Source organism: Pollicipes pollicipes, unplaced genomic scaffold (genome assembly GCF_011947565.3).
Source record: "Pollicipes pollicipes isolate AB1234 unplaced genomic scaffold, Ppol_2.1 Scaffold_4881;HRSCAF=5763_pilon_pilon_pilon, whole genome shotgun sequence".
Lineage (NCBI taxonomy): Eukaryota > Metazoa > Arthropoda > Thecostraca > Pollicipedomorpha > Pollicipedidae > Pollicipes > Pollicipes pollicipes.
The window spans coordinates 9,042,599-9,067,602 of record NW_023596576.1 but is presented as its reverse complement, the minus strand read 5'-3'; the positions used below and the strand labels follow the sequence as shown (position 1 = coordinate 9,067,602).

The following is a 25,004-nucleotide window of genomic DNA, read 5'->3' as shown; positions in this document are numbered from 1 at the left end:
AATTGTCTTGGGTCGATACATTGGCCACTTTTGTTTGAATAAGCCGAGCTCCCGCGGCGTACTTGGTCAAAGTTTTCGAGCACGGCACGCCGTGAATTTTCCGATTTTCGCGACATGCCTAGTGGTCTCAGTATTTCGACCGCTAACGTGCCGGATTCATAATTAAAGGGTTGTGTGTTTGTAGCCGGGGCGCTCCAGAATTTTCTGTCAGTTCCCATGGGGATAAGCTGTATCGTTTACTATCAGTCAATACGCGCTGCCAGTGGATAAAGTGTACAACTCCCAGGGAGTGTCTTGCAAAAGCTATGGGCTTAGCATTCGTTTGAATTATATATATATATATATATATATATATATATATATATATTCACTATTGTAGCCTCTGTAATACGCTGTCCTCAGTAATCTTCTTCCAAATGTTAAGCATGGCCTAGAAATTCAGCACACCTTGCACATCTAGGGTATTTCTAGTTTTCAACCTTTTTGTACCAAGCTTCGTTCTGCGAGGTATCTTTTACCCCGGTAGCCAGCGACATGCCAGACTCATAAAATTTAGCGCAAGCATTATGACGCTGGATGGAAAGAACCGAGGAACAAACCGATTTCGCCTCCAAAACAATGCCAAGGTGGCCCTGTTCCACAACTAGAAGTGATTCCACTAGAAGTGATTCCACTAGAGGTGATGGAAGAATGGAGTCCAGCAATAGAGGATGGGGATCCAGTACATGTGACGCACCTTGACCTCAGCAAGGTTTTCGACTCAGCGTCACATTAACGACCTCTTTTCAGGCTGTGCGCACATGGTGTCCGAGATATACTTCCGGGTGGAAGAAGCCAGTGGAATCCCTCAGAGACCCTTGCTTAGGTCTACCTTGTGCATAATTTTCGTCGATGATATCCTCAAGCAAGCGCAATAGGCAGTTAAGCTGTTCACTGACGACACCAAACTTGATGTCCGTATGCCGAGATCGCTGCCGATGTCGACCTCGACCATCTAAGCGGACCTTGCACGCCCTTGAAAATGCCTTAATAAGTGGCTCTTGCCCCTCAATATGTCTAAATGCTAGGCAAAGCATATTGGGCACAGCCACCCTCAGCAAACCTACTTCCTAAACGAGACAACAATCGGAGAGGTGAGCCAAGAGAAGAATCCTGGTATCGTCACACACAGTCAACTGAAAATCCACCAACAGATGGCAGGAGCAGTCTTCCTGTCCCAGACGCTAGCGGTGGTAAGACGATCCTTCGCCAGTGCGGGAAAGCTTACTCATCCCTTGCTCTGCAACACGATGATGATACCGTTGTCCAAATACAGCAACATAACGTGAGGCCTATTTAGAAAGTTAGACCAAAAGTGTCTGAAGCAAGTGCTTTGAATAAGTAAGACAGCTATCTTACTCAGAACGATTCCGTATCCCTCAGTTACCTGCGACACGGATCACGGGCGCGGGAGGGGAGATATGATCTTGTTGTTCCAGTCGTTGTGTGGTGGTCTCTGCGACCTAAAGAGTTCGTCACGAGAGGCAACTCGGACATAGGCAGCGGCCGCTAGTGGGAGGCTAGCAAATCCCGTGCGAGGACATTCGCGATGGGGCATTTGCTTACCTGTCGAATTGTGAACGATTGGGACGCGATCTTTTCCCACGTAGTCAAATGCACGACAGTTGCTCATTTAAGTCTACACTTGACTGTTATTGGACCCATCTAATGTATAAAATCTCTCACTGGAATTGCATGATACCTGAATCACGGCTTGGATGAGAACAAAACCCACAGACCATCGGCCTTATCATTCCCAACCACCGCAATGTAAAGGAATTTCCCGACCAGTTCAGATCAAAAGAAATGCTCTGTACGCTGTAGCAACTCTCCGGACGATCGTACTACTGCAAAAGGCCTGAACGTCTGCAGACGAGATCAGACCGGGTCAGGACCACTCGTCCACCGCTGCAGACGAGGTCAGACCGGGTCAGGACCACCTGTCCGCCGCTACAGACGAGGTCAGACCGGATGAGGACCACCGGTCCACCGCTGCAGACGAGATCAGACCGGGTCAGGACCACCTGTCCACCGCTGCAGGACGAGGTCAGACCGGGTCAGGACCACCTGTCCGCCGCTACAGACGAGGTCAGACCGGATGAGGACCACCGGTCCACCGCTGCAGGCGAGATCAGACCGGGTCAGGACCACCCGTCCACCGCTGCAGACGAGGTCAGACGGGGTCAGGACCACCCGCCCACCGCTACAGACGAGGTCAGACCGGGTCAGGACCACCCGTCCGCCGCTGCAGACGACATCAGACCGGGTCAGGACCACCCGTCCGCCGCTGCATACATCAGACCGGGTCAGGACCACGCTCCGCCGCTGCAGACGAGGTCAGACCGGGTTAGGACCACCTGTCCACCGCTGCAGACGAGGTCAGACCGGGTTAGGACCACCCGTCCGCCGCTGCAGACGAGGTCAGACCGGGTCAGGACCACCCGTCCGCCGCTGCAGACGAGGTCAGACCGGGTCAGGACCACCTGTCCACCGTCCGGCCCATGCCGTCTTCCGTCGTTCCGCATTCACGTCACGTCGACTGCAATCAGGAAGATCGATGACCCGTCCCGAGCGGGCCTGCCCACCGGCGTAATTCAGAAATCGTGGCCCGGCTAATGAACCACGAAGAGGATGAGTAATGGCTCGTGTCTCGGTGGGGTTGCGTTTTATTTTCCACTTGTGGTTCGATGTAGCATTGAAATGCTCCTGAGCTTTTTGCCTAACGAAGAGCTGTGAGACCCCAGCACTAGTGTTCCATTCCAGCCTCATGAAGTGTTCAGACAGTTGCGGCTCCGTGGTCTGGCGAAGGCCATATAGACCAAACTTGTCCTTCGAGTTCAAATGAAAGGAGTTGAGAAAGCCATAGGTATTTCTTTGCACCTCAACGTCCCTACATAGAAGCCCTTGATTACTATCCTGCGCTCTTTCAGACGATTTATACGGTGATCGGAGCGAATGGTGTTTGGTCTATAAAGAAGAAGTTTGCACGCTACTACATGTTTGGTCGATAGGCCATGGCAAAAATAGAACCGTAACGCCGGCCTTTCCATGATTCCTGTTTCATGCCGCACGTGGTGGCATGGGAGGCGTTCAGTGAGCACACGAAACAGTACAGCGATCCCATGCATTTTGCTTAAATGCTACGCTTATCTTTCGAGGTAAATTTTCTCCAAAAAGACGTTTTCTAGGATGTTTTGTATCTGTATCGCTTTGATGTGCACTATTACCGTGCTGGCTGCTTTTACGAGGTGACGTCATGTAATGCCATTGGAGATGAAGCACGATCAAACTTTGACCTATCTGGTTAGATTTGACCCTTGGAGGGATATACTGTTATACTTAAATGATCTCACTGCTTAAAAGGCCTTTGTAGCACTGTTTTGCTCATCATTGTGACTTGTTTAAGTCTTGCCATAGCCACATGGATCAATAGATCAAAGGCGCGCACCCCTTGACGTGACATGGCGTATTTCAGGTCGCAGTCGCAATCAATTCAGGTCAATCAAAATCAAAATCAAAATCAAAATCAATCAATCGCAAATATTCAGGTCGCAATCGATGTGCGCTGGAGATAATTTAATGTGGCTTTACAAAGGCTTTCAACGCCGTTTTCTGCTTCGTTGCAGCATGTTCGGGTCTTGAGTCAACAAGAGGGATATTAAATGTGGCTTTGGTCCCCTGTACTTAATTTGATTTGTTTGATGGTCACATTTACCATTTTCAGTCACATCTGTCTGCTGCAGTTCGACAAGAGCTTTCCATTGCCATTGATCCAGTGACTCTGGCGGGCTCAACTTTTTAAATCTTAGGGCCAAGGGAGCATCAACTGAAAGATCACGATATTAAATCCCTCTGAGGCAATTATTGTACCAGTTTTCTGTGCCTTCTTCTTAGCTGTCTTCTTGAACACGGTGCGCACATTTTGGGTGGCTAAGCTTACATAATTTTGCACACGTAGAAATGAAAGTTTCTAAGTTTTGTTGATCATGATCTATGATATCTGTCTCGTTCATGCGGTGGCAGGTTCTTAAAAATGAGAATAATCGCTCATTCCTGACATGAAATGCATCCATATTGTTTTTCTGTTTATCTTAACTTCATTCCTCTGAAGTGCATTTTTAAAGTTTAAACTTATTGGCCAAGGTCAGATTGTCTAAGTTCAAACTAGGTCAAACTTTGAAATTTGTGACCAGATGTGATAATTTGCAAGTCATATGATTCAGATTTAAATGGCGTGTACCTTACGACCTTATAAAATCCTTTTAATCCTGCTCTTCTTATTTGTATGGCTTGTTTAGCACGTGATATACTCGGACAGGTTATTGCCACAATTACATTCACCGCTTTTACCTAACATGACACATAATGGGTCACATGTTGAGAAATTCCCTAACACCTATCTCATAAAGTTCGCGAAGAGGCATTTGGCACCATTTTCGCACTCGCGTGGCGTGCTTAATTTATGAGATTCATAACAGGGGGAGCTCGTTAAGTGTTAATACCACAACTTGACCTAATTTGATATGTCAAAGGTCACATTCGCCATGTTTTAGCACATTCATTTGATGTAGTTTGGTAACTTTTCGATTCAAATTTCAATTCAAATTCCAACAAACAGCTTTCCAATGCTGTCATCTGAGTGCCCCAGCTTGCTTGAGTTCTAGATCGGGGGGGAGGGGGGCTCTGGTGCTCTCAACGTTAGGCAAAGTTGAAACAAAGCTCCCGCAGGGCGAAGGATAAGTGGTGGGGATTACCGAACAATAGTTTTTAAGCTCAATGCGCAGAAAATGGCGCCTGCTTTTCTGACCCATTTACGATCGCCTGACAGCTTGCTTTACGACTGTAATACAGATATGTAATATCTGTGTATATATGTAATATGTATATATATGTAATATATGTATATATGTAGTCTGTGTAATGTGCAACATATGTAAATATATATATATATATATATATATATATATATATATATATATATATGGAAGACAATAATGTAATACAGAGGTTTAATGAACCCTTTTTGGTGAGTGGGGACGCAGTATTAATATTGCACTCAACATGATTCATTATGACTATAATGACCCTTATCACGCTAGCGTGATGAGACTAAAACCAAATCTGAAATGCACAAAAACAGAATAGGCAGTAAGGAAACCCATGGTTTTTCGTCCGGGTTTTCAAAGTAGTCATTAAATGCTCCAAACGTTTTTTTGTTTTGTTTTCTCATCATGTATAGATGCGTCATGTCGTGCTTGCGATGCTTTGTGCATTCGTTACTATGTTCCAAAGTCCCAAATATAAAATTATCGATTAGTGCGTGATTTGTTCGTCCCGATGACTCAATAAATTGAAGAGCCTGCCTTGCGATCCACCCGCCCGTGGCGGAGTGGGTTCGAGTCGCGTTAGGCGCTCGCTATTTGCCCCTGACAGATTTGATGATGACAGATGACAGACGCTGTTTGCCCCTGAAGACTGCGGCTGGTGGCAGCGGCCGCGCTGAGGGTCAGTGGGCGACAGAGGGCAGAACGGACCGTGTCGAGCACTGCAGCACGTTAAACTTTCGCCAGCAAACTCTGCCGTCGACACAGATTTCCGCGATCGGATGGTGGGGGTCAAGGCTTGCACGACGCGCACTGCTTAGCGTGAGCTATGATCCCAGAAATTCACTCATTCAAAATGTTCGGATTTAAGCTGTGAAAAAAATGATGGAGGAATATGAATGCTTCCGGAGTAAAGTTTTTGCCCACATTGACTTTATACAAATTATTAACTTCACCCCGTCCTTTATTGTTAATCACATGCCCCGAGCTTTTTACGCATGGTAAGAAATTAGGTGCCTGTCTAATGAAGTTAACCTGAAACTAGTGTTAAAGGCAATGTTTCACACTTATATACAGTTCTGCTCTGAAATAGCACATTGAAGATCATTCGGTGCAGTTCACGGCCTTACCCCTCTTAAGACTTAAGCCCCTGAAGTTTCTGAACCAAACGTCCGAGAGGATGTGCAGACTATCTCGGGTGGACCATGTCACCAGGTATCCATGACGTCATAATAACGTCATTCAAGTCCGGTCATTCCACTAGCCATGCGACAATCAAGGCCAAAGAAAATTACCATTGTCAAGTTGTTCATACATGGCGTTCGGAAGCACTATTCCTGATGTAACGGCTGTCAGTTGGCTCGCAGTCAATGCTGTGCAGGGTACGATGACGCAATCAAACAACGACATATTGAGGAGCATATTTACTGAACAGACATAGTATTGGCTAGAACAGCCTTTTGCACCGAAAGAGGATGATTCGTAAATGAAGATATTAATGCAAGCATCATATATGATGAAGAAACTCACTTACAACTGTTGGTTTGCTTTTAAGTGAAAAAGACTGTTTTAGACATTACAATTCTCTGCTTAGAAAATATGCTCCTCATTGCGTGCTGGTTTGATTATGTTGTCGTACCTTGCACAACATTAAATGGGGGCCAGCTGACGGCCCTTATATCTGGAAACCGCGCTCACGAACACCAGATGTGTGAAGCCTTGACAGATGTATTTTTCTTGACCTTAATCATTGCAAGGCATATGACGTCGTTATGATGCTATGAATGCCAAGGTAACTTTGAAATACTTTCTCCAAAATACCTTTTCCATATTAGCGATAGTGTAGCTCAGAAATTAGAAGGGCTTAGGTTTTAAGAAGGGTAGAATTGTGAACGGCACCGAAAGGTCTTCAAGATGGCTATTTCACTTTACAGTCCCATATATATATGACGTGCTCCTTTTAAAAGTGTACCAATAGTTATACGTGAGCTTATTTCATCAAATCTGATACTTGCTGCAGTGTCTTCTGCTGTAGAGCATTCCTTTCAAAGCCAATGGTTTGATTGTGGTTGTGGTGGTTGCCAGTGGTTGCCAATTTCATGGTACTGAAGTATTAATGTTTCTGTCATTGTGCTTTGTCGAATATGTGTAATTACTTTAGGATCACAACTTTTGCTCGTTCTATTAAAGAACGATATCGAAAAAATTTAGTTGAGCAAGCTCGTTCATTGCCTCCAGGCTTTGGTGCCAGCATCTTTCCTAAGCACAGTATGTCACAGAGACCCTGTGACTACCAACTCACCGTCTCGACGGAAATGATTTCGCCCCGATCACGTGTCGAATATTACAGAATGATCCTTTCATGTCACACCTTGCCACAACTCGGCGGTTCCTCGCTATCCCGGCTCTTTCGGCCGGACGCCGTCGGCCGTCCTTGAAAGTCCTAATATTTTCTCTGATTTCTGCGACGCGAGCCCACCTAATTTCGCACTCGAGTAGAGACCAAGTGTTCAACTTTCTTCCAAGGGATCTATGGGGTCGTCCTGATAAAACATATTTTTGTTAGTGTGCTTGTAATGATAGGGGTTCCCGTCGTGTCTTGTAAGATGCCGTCGCGTGGACAGTGAAGACCACCAGGACACAGCATCTGCCGACGAACCGTTGCAACATCAGGGGTGAAGATGCGCGCAAACACTCGGCCGAGCACACTACCTTCGCTTCTGTCAAGCTGTCTGCGAAAATGTTCGCAATGGTGCCATTCGTCTGCATCCCACATACGGCCATTTATCTAACGAGATCACCGCTGTCGCAGTTATCTCCCATTTCCGACCGATAACGGCGACGGCGCAGTAAATATTTGCCCCTGGGAACCTCTTCCCCAGCGCTGAGTCAACAAATCGATGCTTGCGAAGCAAAGTCGGGCGCCACTCTGTCGACCTTGCAGCGGCTGTCTCTGAACAACTTAACGACGGGGGTTCAAGTCATCACCTGTTGATCATCACCTGTTGATCGAATATCCATTTCGGTCCTCTTGGACATCATCCACGCTGGAGCGAACACACCAAGCCTGTCGAAGGAAGTGATGCGTGATACCGCTGTTTATTTGGGTATAATATATTGATATTGTCACGGGTAATGATAGTACTACATGTAGTCACGAAAATATTAAAAGAGCGGGGACATAAAATTGGACTGTAAAGCCAGTCACGTTCGCATGCCTCCTTGCGGTCATGCTCATACATGAACTTCCACGAACGTCTTGCCGCACGCCTCGTGTAGAGCATCGCAGGGAAACGATCTTTGTCCCCGATGATGTATTGCATATATGTTTATATGTATATACATATATATATGTATATATATATATATATATATATATATATATATATATATATGTATGCATATTTGTGTGTGTGCGTGCATGTGTATGTGTATGTGTGTGTATGTATGCGTGTGTGCGTGTGTGTGTGTGTGTGTGTGTGTGTGTGTGTGTGTGTGTGTGGGTGGGTGGGTGCGTGCGCGCGTGCAGCGTGCAGTATACATTTTCACACTTCCAACAAGTCATCACAATGCGCGCCTGTTACGGACGCTACGGTCAGCATGCGCAGAATCCGTCAAAGCTTGGAAAAATGCATGCTGGGATAACGTTATTTAAGCATACCGCGTGTCGTTTCGCTAACGTTCACCTCATTTTGACACCGCCTGCGCCGTCGACACCGCCGGTCGGCCCAGACGGCATGCCAGCGCGGCGTCGCCGCTCGTGCGGGGTCGTCACCCCGGCCGCACGCAGCCGGGCACGCCATCGGCCTATGCGCCATTGAGCGACAGCTATCCTACTTCACTCCCCAATCGGCCGACGGCACAACCGCAATAGGATATTTTTGGTACATTTTTTCCGCGAGGTGATTTAATCCACTCATGGAGCCGGGCTCCACGCGAAGCTGATCATAGGTGGTGGTCGGGCGGCCGTAGTTCGGTCCCAACGAGAGATGTGCAGGCCAAATGGAAGAGGTTGGGCCTAAGAGCAATTCCTTTCCATAAGCGCACTTCTTGTTGTTCACGTGTTCAGTTAAAAAAGAAAATATAAAAAGTTGTAAGAAGGGCTGTTATGTTACCGAATTTCATAACAATATAACATGAGTTTTGGCGCGAAAATAGTTGCAACGATTTGATGGGGCGATAATAGAGCTAGTTTATAGCTAATTTAGTTTGTAGCTAGTTTAGGTGAATTACCGATGCATTTGCTATGTGATGCTCTTCACTTGATTATTGGTCCGGCCGGCTTACCATATTCAGTTCTTATCAGAGCGCAATTGGTTTTTCCAAATTTGAGCGTAATGTAAATGCAAGCATCCGGTGGGCGGTCCCAGTCACTAGAGTGACAGGGATTGGTAACACACATGTTCTATATTAACTACAGGGTTTGACATGCTCTGCAACATATCACGACAGTGTGACGTCATGAAGCTCACGTGGCGAAGAGTATATGTTTCACCTCACGGCGATCTGGTTTTCTCGGACATTGACAGATAAAGTATACCCCTACACCTGACTGTGATGATGCAGACAGAGCGTACAGTTAAGGATTGGTTGTTTTTTAGCGTCGAATAATGTCACCATCATAAGCTTCTCAACTTATACAAAACATCCTACTTATTTAAATGATCTTTTACCCCAGATATTCATCTTCCTCCAATGCACGTTTGGCACAGTGTAATTTCACAGCGTCAATAGCAAATAACTTAACATTGAAGGCAGCCTGGAACCTGGAAATGTTGTGCATATACAAGTCAGGTCAGCGAACAGCTGCTAAATCTAAGGGGGCCTATATTAATGCTAGAAAACAAAATTATGTCGTGATAAATTTGACTCACATCTGTAAGCGCCGTACTGTTTACAGTTTGATAATTACCCGCCGCAAACCATTCAGGAAATTTGTTTGAAATGTCCTATCACCTGCTATAAGTACACCTGCACGTGAATCGAACTTACAACTTTCGCGCACGTCCTTACATTTGTTGGCGGTGCAGTTTTAAGTTTGATCAAGCTGAATTGGAAATGGTTCATGCTTAGCCAAAGGGACAATTCTTTGGTCACAGTGCGGTATTTAAATTTAAATGCGCCCGTTGCATTATCGCAACAGTGACTTGAGCAGCATACTTCGCTTCACGCCATGATTGAGATGATGCGTTCGTATGACAGATGGAATAATTGTTCCGACTATTGTCCTAGTCTGGTATGTCAGTATATCTACAGCATCTCGGCCAGCTAGCTCCTCTCCGGTTCGGCCAGCTCGATGTTAAAGCGCTGGACTCATAACCGGAAGACCCCGGTTAGAATTCCAGCGACGTCAAGGGGACAATGTGGTTTGTGTCGCGCAAATGGTTGAAAGTCAAGCACCCTCTAGTCCTTTTCAGGACTCAGTAAAACTGACGGTGGCCGACAGTTGTCCGACCGAAACGTTGTGCTTATGCTTAAACACCAAAAGGTGAAGATGGAACGATTATTACATCCGCAGCATACCTAGCACCGAAAAAGGATTCCAATCTGCCTTTCGTCTGTTGTCCCCAAATTAGACATTATGATACCCAGATAAATTGCGTGGGTATTTATGGTTGCAAAATTTTCAAGAATATTGCGCGTACATGATGCCCATCATTCTTACATTGTCGTCTGCAATCGACGACAAGTCGGTCTGAAATGGGCTGTCAGTTCGAATTGTTACGTTAGCTCTGCTGCCGCATTCAATCACTCCACACCCTCCCGATAAATGATGCCGATGCAATGGAGTGGAGAAGGGAGGGAGGGGGGGGGGGGGGGCACAGCGAAGTATGAATGGGGCTCAGGCCGCCACTCGTGTAACACCACACGCTGTTATTCAATTCCTGTCATACAAACGCGCTCGCACACATCGCCCGAGTGTCGGCCGGGGCAGGCGAGCGACGAACCGGCACGATTGGGGCGACCCCGCCGTCCGCTGGAGGCTCGGCGGCGCGCTCGATCCAACTTGGAAACAGGTAGCCGGCCGACAGAACCGTGTGAGCACTACTCTTCCGAGACGGTCCACCATCAGCGCCGGACGCACGCATCCGACACGATGCGCTGGGCGCGAAAGGGGACACGGAGGAGGGGAACGTCGCGCCGCGTCCGACCGCGCGCTGCGTGACGCGGTAGGTCGCGTCTACCTGAGAAATTTATACATCACCCCAATCAGCAGCACGAACACCAGGCACAGGATCACGACCGTTATCAGCTTGGCGAACAGGTTCATGTGCGCCTCGGTCTCGTTGAACGGGTCGCGCCGCTTGTGGCGCATCTCGCCGCCGGCCAGCGTGGGGAAGGCCAGCCGCTGGGTGAAGGTGAGCCGCTGCGGCCCGGGCAGCACCGCCCACTGCGCGTCGTCGAACGGGCCCTTGACGAAGTAGACGGAGCCGCGCTGCGAGCTGAGCGACAGCGTCTGGCTCAGTCGCGAGAGTGTCGACGGCCGGCGCAGCGCCGCCAGCTCGTACGAGTGGCTGAGCCGAGAGCCGCGCGAGCCCGCCGACGAGCGCGAGAGGCGGCGCGGCTCGATGACGCCGGCCGGCGGCGCCAGCCGGCTGTCGGGCGGCGGCGGCGGCCGCGCGCCGCGGCCGCACGAGCTGCACTCGCTCGCCAGGCTGGAGGAGCGCTGCGAGACGGCCGAGCCGCGCCGCGAGCCGTCGGCCGTCGAGTCGAGCGAGGCGGTCGAGGCGCCGGAGCTGCGGCGCCGGTGCGCCGGCGGCACCAGCGGCTCCAGTCGGTTGGGCGTGGCGCGACGCTGCTCGAGCAGCGCCAGCGACGGCTTGCGGCCGGTGGCCGGTCGGGCCGGCCACAGCTCGTCGGCCAGGTCCAGGCTCAGATGGCTGACCTGGTCGTCGGCTGTTGCACCGCGGCGAATACCGTCCGCCGTCAGCCACACCTTGACGGCCGGCAGCTGGCGCTCCATGTCCGCGCGTCACGGCCCGTCACGGCTGTCACGGCCGTCACGCAGCAGCCGAGCGCCGCCGCCGCCACTGCCAGGCGTGAACCACACGGACTCCATTACCAGATCACCTGCAACTGAGCAAAAGCACACATCAGCGGCGGGTCACAGCTGGATCAGAAGAGGATTGGCAGCCGTGCAAGGGGTGACTTCCACTGGCGCTCGCCTCCCCCTCTCTCTCCCTTTCACCCTCTCCCTCTCTCTCCCTCTTCCTCTTCCTCTCCCTCCCTCACTCCCTTCCTCTCTCTCTCCCTTTCTCTCTGTTTCTCCCTTTCTCGGTGCGGTGCACTGCCGATTGGCGCTCCCCCACGGGGCGGGCGGAGGGGCCGGGCCGGGCCGTGGGCTGGGTAGGGTCCCACGGGGCCGACACGGCGCCGATACCCCGCCTCATATCCTGTCGCGGAGCTGCTGGTCACACGGGGCGGGGCCGCGGCAGCGCTGTTGTTACCAGGACATCAGCCGGGAAGGCGAGGCCGCCCGGCAAACATCCTGGCGGTCATGGCAGCGCGATGATTAAAGGGGCCGATATTGTCGCGTGCGAGCGTTTCGCGAGAAGTAAACCGCTCATGTATGCATTCCGAGTAACGCTGATGGCTTCCCGTGCCAAGCCCCAGGAGTTAATCTTTTGACCATCTACCTCACACAGCTACCGAAATTGCGTGTACTTGCAAGCTGTTGTCGAGGATTGTTTCCATTGCTTAGTGGTTGAAGTCGAGCGGGCGAGGCATTTCTTATGCATGATCTGAGCGCGCGAAGATTATGCTCGGTTTTCTAGCCCGCCAGAACTTCTTCTAATGTTTTATGCACCGCGGCTAGGCTCTCAAAACCCGGCAAGGTGGCAGCTCTGTTGCAAATCGTTAGACGGCGGCTACGAACTTTTTTAACAAACAGAAGCTCAGTGAGTGACTGTGGCGGATGCCTCCGGGGAAAAACAACAGCTAGCTAATGAAAACACGCCAATAGCCCGGCATTTACAACTGCCATCCTTTCTCATCACTTGTTAATACGTCTATCTGGATAATGACCGAAAAGAGGTATGAGTGTATGCTCATCGGATAGTAATGTATTCGCCCGTACAGCATGCGGCACAGGGGTGGCTTAACTACTGCTGCAAACCTGTATTTGAGCAGCCGAAGGGTGCCTAGCGGACAAAGCCTCCAGCTCCTCGAGACCGCGCTGCGCCGCGTGACCAGATCACCAGGGTGTCAACGGCCCGGCGGGCAGTTAAATATTTATTCAGCTCAATTTCGTCGGCTCCAGTGCCGCCGCCAATGCGTGGAAATCGTTGGTGTCCGCGCCTCGAGCCGCGTGCGCTGAAGTGAAACGAAAGACGACGCGCTCCGGCGCCGGATGACCTAGTGGCCCGCCCGAGGGGGGGGGGGGAGGCCACGAGCCCACCACCGCACGGCTGCCGCAGATGGTGCTGGCCTGGAGGGGGCCCTGGCGCCTACGTCAGCAGCTGGAACGCGCTGCAGGAGAGATAATCAGCTGTGGGCGTTCGGCTAGCTGACACTGTGTCAGAAGTGACACTACGAAGCACGTTTCCAATGGGTTGCTGCACTTTTGAGACCAGTATTGAGCCATTTTGACTGAGGAGAAATGAGGCGCGTAGAAAGAGATCTGAGTATTTTAATTCACCACGCAAGGCGATTGGTTTTGTAACATCTGGTGGCATTTGCTACGATAGATATAGCTGTATGTCTGAACGGATATGGTATAAGATCTAATACTGCTTTGGCTTCATCCATCTGTCCATCAACGTATATAATGACAGGCAATTTGGAACAAGATCGACATCATAAGATTTCTTAACATAGATGTACTACCAAAAGTAATTCAAAACCTGTCCGTTCACCAACCTCGCAACGGTAGGCGGGCCCGCGTCTGCGAAAGGTGAGTGGCTGCTTCAAATTGAAATCGGATTGGATTGAATCTGGTTAGTTTCCAGGAGTCTGCATCATTTGGAAAGTGAACGTCAATAACGCAGCTGCAGCCTTTTGAGACGGTTGTCAGAAAAGCACTTTGAACGTCCCGCACCATCCTCAGCTGTATAGCAGCGAGGTACCTAGCGGTGATTGGACTGCTCGGGGATACGGTTCAGTTAATACGCCCGGGAATGCACCTTGTTGGTGTTCGTTCGGCGAAATATTCAACAATCGTGGATCTCGGAACGGATAGAAATCTCACGCGGAGGTGGCAAGCGCTCCCCTCATGCAGCCAGTATTTTCACCGTTTTTGTTTCAACCTGAGACCAGTCACCCCACCTGACATCTGGTCACGCGCCGCGGGATATTTTCAAACTCCTCGCGCTTCTTTAATGCAACATAACCTTCGCTCCCGGAGATGCGCCCGCGCCCCGTCCCTTGGCCACCGAGCAGCGTCACAGACCGTGCCGGTCGCGGCACCACGCCCGTCGGCCGGCCGGAGCCATTAGCGCCCGGGGCCCGATTGATCTGCTGGCCGACACCCTCGGCCGCCGCTGTCTCGGCCCACGCCGCCACTAAAACACCGTACCGAGTACGCCGCGCTCAGCCGGCGGCAATAACGGCGCGGCGCGGCGGGACGCGGCGCCGACGTGAGCCCCTTGCCGCCGCCGGAGGCGGAGGGAGGGGGGAGGAGTGCGGTCGATAGGGCGGGCAGCGTGCCGACGGCTCCGGTCGGGTCGGAGGGGCTCGTTCCATCTGTTGCGCCGGCCCACTCATTCCCTTCCGCCGCCGAACAGCCGCCGCCGTCGGAATAACAGCCCGCCTCCAGGAGCAGCGCTGGGCTTGTGGGTCATCCGCGGCGGGATCTCAGGTCTCTGAAGGAGGTCTCCCAAACACTGCCGTGTGCGGAAGATCTCTGGGCTCATGGCCATGGCCATGGCCATCGACATGGGGATCTCCTGGTATGTGGCAATCTGCGAGGGATCTCCTGAAACACGGTTGTCTGCGAAGGGATCTCCTGGCTCGTGGATGTCTGCGAGGATGTCCTGATTCGCAACTGTCGGCGGGGAAATGTCGTGGCTCCCGGCCGTTTCAGGAGATTTCCTGGCTGCCTGAGGACAGCAGTTCCGGGGTAACAGCTGTCTGTGGGGATGAACGGGCATCGACGGATGCACTCCGGACCTTGACATTCGGAAAGTCTCTGGAGACTTCCCAGCCGTCTGCAGAAAAGTCTCCGGGGCTCGGGGCTCGTGGCCATCTGCAGGCAGCAGCTCCGGGGTGCCAGCTGTCTGCAGAAAAGTCTCCGGAGCTCAGGGCTCGTGGCCATCTGCAGGCAGCAGCCCCGGGGTGCCAGCTGTCTGCAAGCAGGACTGGGGACGGGTATGGATCGGGTGCAATCTGAACTTTGACATTTGGCACGATGCTGTCCATCAATGACGCCTGGTGCAATGAATTCGCTTCGTTAGCAAGATTCGGTCATTTGATTTTTCTGGCTGAAAGAGCAGTGCAATTATTTCTTTTGAGGCGACAAATTCCTTCGTCTATGACCTTTGGAGGTGACTCCTCCGATCCGACGATTTTCCTCCGATACCGATACCTTCGATGTGACTCCTACTCCTACTCCGATGCGTAGATCCCTAAAGGCAGCTAGAGGGTAATCAGAATCCTAACTCATTCGTAATTGAATAACGTCCAAAGTACCAAATAGAGGGAATGTTTCACCTACGTGTTTAAAAACACAAACTCTCTCCGTCCCCTCTATTTCTTCTCCTCTCCTCTTCCTTTCTCGGCTCTCACCATCACTCGACCGGCGGGTCACCGGCGGCGGGATCGACTCTCTCGCTTTCTGTTTATCTCTCTCTCTTATCTCTCTCTCTCTCCTCTCTCTCTCTCATCTCTCTCTCTCTCTCTCTCCTCTCTCTCTCTCTCTTGCTCCTCTACCTCAGCTTTGCTCTCTCTCTATCTCCGTCTCTCTCTCTCTCTCTTCTCTCTTCTCTCTCTCTCTTCTCTACTCTCCTCTCTCTCTCTCTCTCTTCTCTCTCTCCTCTCCTCTCTCTCTCTCTCTCATCTCTCTTCTCTCTCTCCTCTCTCTCTCTCTCATCCTCTCCTCTCTCTCTCTCTCTCTCTCTCTCTCTCTCTCTCTCTCTCTCTCTCTCTTTCTCTCTCTCTCTCTCATCCTATCCAACGCCAGGTCGTCTCCCATCCGTCCGTTTTCGCAGGATGGTTGGCCGGCCGGATCAGCCATCGTGGCAATGATATCCGTTGCATTATTTGTCTCCACTATCTTTGCTTTCCGGCCGTTATTGCAGTCAGAGGCGACACACACCAAATTTTCCGGTCTTGCAGCTTGGAAAATGGATTATGTGGTGGTGGGCCTGCGATATCTTGGGCAAGACGGGAAAGACGCGGCTAAGAGGATAAATCGAGCTTAGGTGATGACATGGAAGGTCTCAGAATAGCTTCCCTCTCGACCATCCACAGCCAAAAATGAGGCTGTACATCACTAGACTAGACATCACTAGATTTTCAAAAGAACATGCAGCAATAAGCGCTTCCAACAACTCTTTTTCAACCAACTGCGCTGTGATGAAATCACCGACTGAATGTAGTACGAGGCAGAGCGAGTGCCATTTTCTCAGGCTGGAAAATTTGAATGCAGATACAGCATTTGTGAGAGACATCTGGGAGCGTAGCTTTCAGGATCAGACGAAGATCTGAATGCACAACACATGTCTGAAAGTAAGACACTGTTAAAGCCGTATTCAACAAAAGATGTGATTGATAACTTTTATATTATCGTTTAGAAAGGTCGTATACCATGATAGAATCCTGATAACATAATTAGCGAGACCACATACTTGCAAACACCTTTTGCAAGACAAAATCAGGACAAAGATATTGGATATTCTTAAACAATATAAGCACTTGTATTGCTGTGAGCGTGTCATCATTGGGATATAGTGATGTAACATTAGATTTAAAACTGTCAGTTGTATGACCGTTATCTAAAACATTGAGCCACGGCCTTTTGCAAAGCCATTGTATCTAACCCGATTGTTTACTTGCTGCCCAGTGATGTGGGCTCGAAAATGAGTCCTTGGATGTGTGAAAGTGCAGTGCAATGCAACCTCGCGCGCAGATGTGTTTTGTTATCAGGGGACGGTGGAAGGTACGGGGTGCGCGTTCTCCTCCCCGTGGGGCCCTAAGCGGCTCTTCCGGGCCGACGATGAAGGGCTTGATTGGAGGGGCCGAGAGGCACAAATAGGCAAGGTCGCATGTCGTGCTGAAGACCTGACTCTCAAACACCCCCCCCCCCAAAGGCCTCTTGCACCGATTCAGATCCCGCTGGATAAATGTGACCCACGTTGCCCGGAGACCACCAACGCTGAACGGTCGGCTCCGGGTCGGTTCGAGCCTTGGAGCCCATTTCCCAGGCAGGGACAAGACCGGGGTCGACGATTTGCATTGGTCAGGACCCCTGAAACAATAAGGAGGCGTCTGTGTCTATCAGGGGCCCACAGTGCCTAACGGGAGATCCTGTGCTGGCAAGAGACTCCTAGAGCAAATTGAGTAAATTGGTTGAACGGAGACAGAGACGTAACCCCGAACGCTAGAGGGTCTTTTGAGTTGGTTGGGACCCTCTGGCGATGACAGGAAATATTAGAACTCACGATGTCTACAATGAGACAATGAGTGGGTCAAAAATGAGATAATAAAGGGGACCACATGCCCCTGTCATTCTTTTCTCGTCTTGCGACTCACACAGATGTTAGTCAGGGTCCCAGTACCAGTGTGGGGGGGGGGGGGGGGGGGGTAGACAAGGCTTATTTCAGCCAAAGTCCCGATAGACCAAACTGAAGTGGCTGCACCAGGCATCTTTTTTGTGTCATGAAGGGCAGTTATGTCGAGGCACAGGACCAGGGGCCAACTACCCCGATTAGAGGGCCCCTTCTCCACCGTCATCCTCATTAACGTCAATGTAGCTTTACGACGCATTCATCTGCTGAGGCAACATGGCGGCGTCTGCCTCTCACCCTGGCAGGAAGGGTGGGCACCGCGGGGAATTGAACCCCGTATGCTTGATTCCCCAAACGAACCGTGGCTAACGCGTCTGCAGTGGTTAATGCAGACGCGTTAACCACTACGCTATCGGCACTCCACGCCCTCCTGAGTCACGAATGGAACCACCGTATGATGTATTCGTCTGAGGGCCTCCGAATCGACCAGGTGGCGTCAATCCCCGTGTCGCCAGAATGACGGCCGGTAGGTACACCGGAATGGGACAGAAGGGCACTGCAGGCCTGACCGGGCAAGATAATGCGACCCCCGGTGTTTTGTACACGGGGCTTCTTGCCCGAGAACGGTGGGGGTCTCAATCATGTTTGATGGGCTGCATCGAAACGTGGCCTGAGATATCCATACTTCTGTAACCATTGCAATTGTCCTCAGCTACAGCAACACGGAACAATGAAGATTCTACCATAATGGCGAGAGTTTATGGTGCTTTAAGTACTTACCCGTTCCTGTTATTACTAAAAAAGTAAGATGAAATAAAGAATCAAAATTCCTTCAAACCTGGGACTGATTTTGCATAGAGTTCAAATGTATTGCTTTCCGATGCGTGGTCGATTTCTGTAGTTCTTTCCAGTGCGTGGTCGCTTTCTTTATTTTTTCCAATGCGTGGTCGCTTTCTGTATTTCTTTCCAATGCGTGGTCGCTTTCGGCAGCCACTTGGCTACCGCCTAGCATTAGTCCCCGGATCGACGCTGCGTGGTCTAAGGGGACTGCAATGGCAGGGATGGTGAATTTTTGCTTCCTAAGACCTGCGAGCGCGCATGTTCAAAGCTATGCTATATCTTTTTTCACCAATTAGCTGCGCAAAAAGGATGAACGACCCACGAAGAACTTGATTGGTCCATACCAATACAAATGTTTAATCACATTTCGATCTATAATTTATGTTTAGCCCACGGGTCTTTGATGTCTTTGAAGAATTTCGAGACAAAAAGATGCAGTTACTTGATGATTGGTTCCCTTCAATTTACTTATTCACTAGGCTGATAAGGCGTTACGTAAATGCTTGCTTTGCTAAATATAATGTTGCAGCTTCCCGTGAAATCCGGCATCTGTTTCCGTTCAGGAGGGCAAAAATAGCAATAACAGCATAAAATCCGCTCGAAATTTAGTGGTCCAAGTCCCTTGATTTCTCTGCGAGGAGGAGAGGGTTTTACTAGCGGGGGAGCCATTCGTCAACTCCGGTGTCTCCCACCTTCCCCATGCATACATGACATATCAAGGCCATGGCTGTGCCTCTGTTACTTGAGAGTAGATGACCTTTGGGCCCTAAATAAATTGCCCTGCTTGCTGCTGAAGACTTCTAGGCTAGCAAATAAGTGGAATTTGAAGTTAAGTTGCGAGCATGAATTTTTGGAATTCCCATAATCAGATGGGTGGAGAGGGAACAAGAAATGAGTGAATAGGAGACGACACAACTGTCCTACACCTGCCAGTGCCGGTGCTGGACTGATTTAAGCGAAAATTTGAAATATTTACGGATTACCTTGTTTACATTCGATTGGCTCATGACCTTAAAAACGCAAATCAAGACGGCGTGCTTCTACTCGAGAGACACTCGCATTCGCCGCTTACTGAAATCGGCACAAAAAACACAGTTACAGCAGTTTCTGCACTGAGCCCGTATTTCACATGACATCCAGCTCGTTGCTTGAATAAGCCGCAAACGTGGGCACGGCCATGAGACATGCAACTGGCAAACTATTTATGTTTGTGAATTTTAGAACAGTTGGTGAAAAGCAAAAAAATGTTATGCAGGGTGACACCAAAAAAAAACAGATTTTCTTCATCCATACTCTTAACCACCCTTAGTCTGCCTGGCATGACAGAAACAACGCCTGTGAACACAGCTAGACCTCAATGGGAGCTCCAGAGCTTACATTAAGTAGGTGCGTATAACGATAACCCAACCAGTGCACTTTTTCCCGATGAAAGAGCACCTGGAAGGCAAGATTTTCGGGGCGTTCGCCTCGCCAGAAGGGGCAATGCTGACTGGACGTAGGCACTTCACGTTCAGGCCGCCGCTCGCTGTTAAGGGGAATGTTTCACATTTGAAGATATTATAAGCATATATTAAGATTTTATATAAAGATAAGCACATTATATTAAGAAGACAATATAAGCATCAGATATGGTGACACAAGCTCACTTATAGCTGATAGCATACTTTTTGAGAGGAAGCGACTGCTCCGGACGAAGTACCTGAGCGATATGAGCATATACAGCCGGGCTCGCTCCCAACAGTATGAGCTACGCTTCTTGTTCGCCGTGGGACGAACAAATCTGCACTAAAACATTGATTGATACGCACGTCATAAGCAGCACACCTTTCGATCCTGTCCATGGTAAATCATTTCTTTCTCGGACATAACATCAGCCCACGCGAGGACGGAAAGGACAAGATTGATTACGAGGAGTTCTGTCCTCCACCATAATAATGAGGGAAAAATTATTCAAAAATCGAATACAAGCACGCGAGATATGACTTGTTTGCCCGCTCCTGGACCCGACTCCTGGGGGCGTCAGCCGCTGGGGCTGGAGCCTGCGCGAGCACGGCAGCCGGACCTGTTCGGGAGGCGCGGGCTATATGCTGGGCGCGTCGTCCAATGCGGCCTGCCGTCGATGACTAGCCGTTATGGACAGCGATAAAACGGGATCAGCCATCCGTTCGTCCTGGTGGGCAGTCCAGTAAAATCTGCCTGCCTGCCTCGGCGCGCGGGGGCCGCCAGAAGTCGGGGCAGCTGATGCAACTCGCCCGTCTCACAGAGACTGAGTTATCCCCCACTCATTACCGAATGGTTCCAGTCGGTGTCAGGGTGGATTAATTGTCGGGGTTGCTGAAGGTGGCCGGTGGTGCTGCTCGGCGGCGCCTTATATTCACGCTTTTCTCGACAATTTACTTCCCAGTTTGGCGTAGTTCTAGCCACAGCACTGCTTAGGTACGCACACCTGCACTAGCAACCCATGATCATGCGTTTGGCGATGAGTGCTTCCTGGATACTGCGTAACGCGCACTTTTAACGCGCACTTTTACTTCACTTTGTCTTCACGACATTGCATTGAGGGGTCCTGCCGCGACCCACGATTAAAAGATGGCTTAAGTGCGGCGCTGCAGGATAGAAAACGCTGAGTGAAGTATGTGTTACAGAATAGATCAACGCACCGGTGAAACATTGAAACACCCTTCGAAATATTTCGGCGCAATGTAGCTTGTTCTAGTCGGAATACCCCACTTCATATCTGAATAAATTGCTTTGCGGATCATGACATAGATAAAATGCAAGATCCGGAGCTCGGAGCGGGGACCGAAGGAGAGCAAAAACACCACCATTATCTGTGAGGGCCGGGCGCAGGCGAAGGAAAACAAGGAGCCCGAGAGAGCGGCACAATACGCAAAACTCTGGCGTCTGACAACGCAGGGCGAGGAGGACTCGCAGGGCATGCCCTTCAGTACGAACTGAGGCGGCCCCACAGCGCACGGGAAGTGTCGATAGATGGACAAAGATGACGTGCAGTGACAGCTGGGCTCAACCTGCGACGAAGTAATAATTCGTGATCGCAAGCAGTTCAGCAAGCGGTTCATGACGTGGTGTGGCGCCAACCTTGTCTGCGTGACACGTTAACTGTGCGCGACACCGCCACCCAGATCGGCCAGCTGTGAACGCCGCGCCAGCTGTCATCTTCACTTGCGGTGCTGGAGACGCCAACCCATGGTAGGGACAACAGATACTCTCAGGGGAAGGTATAGCAGTCATCGTTGCATTTGGTCGGCAGACGGTGAGAGACAACGCGGAGAATCGGCTCATCTTGAGCTAAACTGGCATGAACCCTTCACGTTGATGGAGAGAAACGTGGCAAACGTGGTAACGTTGCCTCCCTGCCTTCGCCTCCTCGGAGGATTAGTCGTCATCACACCGGCTTTAGGGGCGGATCCAGGGTCTCGTCAATAGGGAGGGGCATGTAAGGTCGCGGGCTCCCCTAGAGTTTGAGGTCCCTCCCAAAACGTCTCACATTTCGGCCATCGAATTTTATGATTCTTATATATGCTATTTTTATACCAAAAATCCATGCGGGGAAAATGGGCGTGCTGCGTATGCAAATACAAGAGCCGGCTAATTTTCCCTACACCATGGTGATCCCTGTCATTTTGAGACTGAGTACTGTGGAGAAAACATGACAAAATGCACTAGAATTGGCTGCCAATTCAATCAAAATCAAGCACAAACTGCCATATCTACGGTTAGCCGACTAATCGATGTGATCAGCAGAAAGCTGATGACTAATGCCGAGCTTTTTCTTTAACTGTCATAAAAAACAAAATATCCTTGCATTTAAAAAGTACTAAGACCGTGATGCACAAGTATAATTAGTATCACAAATTAAATAACCAGCGGAAGTGATACACACGGCGCCGGCGGTGCGTACAATTATATTCCACAATTAAACGTAAAAGTTCATCCGCGTATATCGGGCTGCTTCTCTTAAGGTTAAGGTGCCAGGGGAAGTCGCTATCTTATGATCTCGGATTCATGTACATGACGTTATTTAGTCGGGCCTGTACACACGAGCAGGTGAAATGCCCTGGCGCTGACAAACACATGTGGGACACATTCGGCAACAGAATAAGATCCTCTTCACTTCAGCAGAGGAGTCCAGGACCGGTGTGGAGGGCCCCGGAACGAGCAAGAGTGCCCCGGCCGATTAAGATTCAGGTCCGGGGCGGTGATGGTATAATGGTTGGTGCGCTCGACCATGGACCTGTTGGTCTGGAGTTTCGGGCCCGGCCACGCCACCACCGCATCTCATATGATGCCTTATAAAGGCATTCGTGTCGAAATGTCCCTGGCAGTCGGTGGGAAGTAAAGTCTCAATCATTTTTATTAAGATTTAGGTTCCCGTTAACAGCGTAGATCCTCCTATGATGTGTGAAAACGTGAGACCAATAGTGACAACACCCGGGTGACTGACGGTGCGAAGGCAGGCCGTGGCACCGTCCTAAGAGCAAGCGAGAATAGCCTTATATGGTGGTGGCCCCTGAACGATCGGGAGCACCTCGGCAGGCTAACAAATAGGGCCCTAGCGGAGCACAGGAAGCTCTGCGCAGAGGGGAATAACCCAAGACCAGTGTCCATGAATCAATGCCTGTATGCGATCCAGAGTGCCCGGGCAGGTAAGCAGAAAGATCCATGGTAGGAGAGAAGGGACCTTCACAAATAGCTCAAAGGAAAAGAGTCCTAAATCATTGTGGAAGGTCGCTGGGTAAACGAGTATATCACGGCATATGGGGACCCCAGAAATAGCGTATAGAGCCTTTCGGGGAAAACTGAAGAATCTGTAGAGGTCCATTGATCGACCAAGAGTGCCCAGGCATGCTAGCAGATGGTAGAACCTTACTACGATAGAACCTTACATTGAAATAGGAAGCACCCAAGACCCAATGTGCTGGGTCCCCGAACAACTGCTAACCTGCCCGAGCAGGTTAACAGAGGGGCCTCCAAAAAGAGCGTAAGCCCTTCACCCAAAACAAAAGTACCCAAGGCCAAATGTGGCGGGCCCTCGAACGATGGAGTGTCCCCGAGCGGGTTGACAGGTGGGGTCCCGTCAAGACCGTAGCGCGCTCAAAAGCCAATAGGAATTACCCGAGACTGAGTGGCATGGGCCCCCGATCGATCGAGTGTGCCCAAGCAGCTCAACAGATGGGACCCCCCTCCCACAACAGCGTAGGGCCTTCCAAAGAAATTAGAAGTACACAATTCCTAGTGCAGACGGCCCCCGAGCGACCGCGTCTGCCCGCGATCATGTTAATAGATTGGCCCACGACAAGAGCGCAGGGCCGTCCATTGACATAAGAAGTACCCAAGACCAAATGTGGAGGATCCCCGAACGACTGAGTGCGCCCGAGCAGGTTGACAGATGGGTCTCCCCGACAAGAGCGTAGAGCCCTCCGCAAGTGACAGGGCATTGGAAGAGCCCTAGACCAACATTGAGGGCCCATGAACACATCGCGAGTATGCCGGTAGGTCAACCGGACCAAGGTGAAGGGCCCCTGAGCAATCTAGAATACCACAGCAGGTTAACATATGGGGCCCCAGCTATAGCGTGTAGAGCCTTTCGAACGAACAGGAAAATCCACGGAAGGCCCCTGGTCGACAAAAGTGCCCTGACATGCCAGCAGAAACGATCGGACAACGGCGCAGGGCTCTCCAAACAAATGTAAAGAAATCGAGGGTTACGGAAAGGCTCCTTTGCGGTCGGATTTACCCTGTATGCGGACATATAGGAACCCCAGGAGCAGCGTAGGGCGTCTGGACAGCGAACTGAGCATAATCATCTCTCACTCACCACCTTCTCAATCAGCGAAGAATTATTTCGTCGACCCTTCACTTTCGCTTACTACTGTCCTTGGTCACCTGAAAGCCCAAAGACGTGCAATTGTATTGTGTTTTGTGTTAAAAATCTGCGCCTGCTCGGCCGACTATGGAGCCCCTTCAGAGCATGTGAGCCCCCTTGAGGCCCAGGGGGTAGCCATGGCCCCGTGCCTCCCCCCGGAGGCTCCTCTGAATCCGACCCTGACCGGCGTAGTGCCCGAAACCGGCAGGGTGTATTCTGGTATGCAGCTATCGGACCTATATCTACGGCGCCGCGGAGTCTGGCCTATTATTGGTCTGGCTGCTGCACTCCGAAAGACCATAAAGGAATAATGAAACACATCGGGCAGCACAACACGCCCGATTTGCAGCGAAGAGACGACCGTTGCGGCGGCTTATTGGGAAGACAAGTGCAAACACCGCGATCAAACAGCATCAGTTACATGAATTACAATCACCGCTGTGAAATCACGCCGGCCGGTCATTCTTCAGCCCTCGACTGGTCGATCGCTTCGCCGCGACCAGACGGGCGTCCAGCAGACCGGAGCCGCGCCATTTCTGCCGGCTGGCGGCGAACCCGCTCTCCTGACGGCCCCGAATAATAGCACCGCTTCGGATGATGGGGCACGGACCCCCCCCCCCCCGGGCATGCCCAGACACTGCAGCTGGAACTTCTCACGTGGTGGGGGGGGGGGGTAGTCGGTCACGTGGGAAGGGAACACTTGGAGGCAGGGGCAGGCAGAACATTAGAGGGAAGGCGCTGACCTCCGGCGGA

General features: G+C 50.7%; 1 protein-coding gene across 1 annotated transcript; it reads right to left on the bottom strand.

Annotated features, from left to right (window-relative positions):
• Window positions 1-11,043: 11,043 nt before the first annotated feature.
• LOC119099764 (uncharacterized) lies at window positions 11,044-12,557 on the bottom strand. The gene is made up of 3 exons (XM_037222827.1): window positions 12,528-12,557; window positions 11,498-11,682; window positions 11,044-11,377 (listed from the first exon to the last, which is right to left on the bottom strand). The coding sequence occupies exons 1-3, from the start codon at window positions 12,555-12,557 to the stop codon at window positions 11,044-11,046; spliced, it is 549 nt and encodes a 182-aa protein (XP_037078722.1).
• Window positions 12,558-25,004: the final 12,447 nt, after the last annotated feature.

Excerpts from the sequence above, each read along its gene's own strand:
- LOC119099764 (XM_037222827.1), bottom strand. The coding sequence starts at position 12,557 with ATGGAAACAATCCTCGACAACAGCTTGCAA. Across the intron at positions 11,683-12,527 it reads TCCTCGACAACAGCTTGCAA|CCGTCGCTGGCGCTGCTCGA; the intron begins GTACACGCAATT and ends ACCGGCCGCAAG. Across the intron at positions 11,378-11,497 it reads CTGGCGAGCGAGTGCAGCTC|CCACTCGTACGAGCTGGCGG; the intron begins GTGCGGCCGCGG and ends CTCTCGGCTCAG.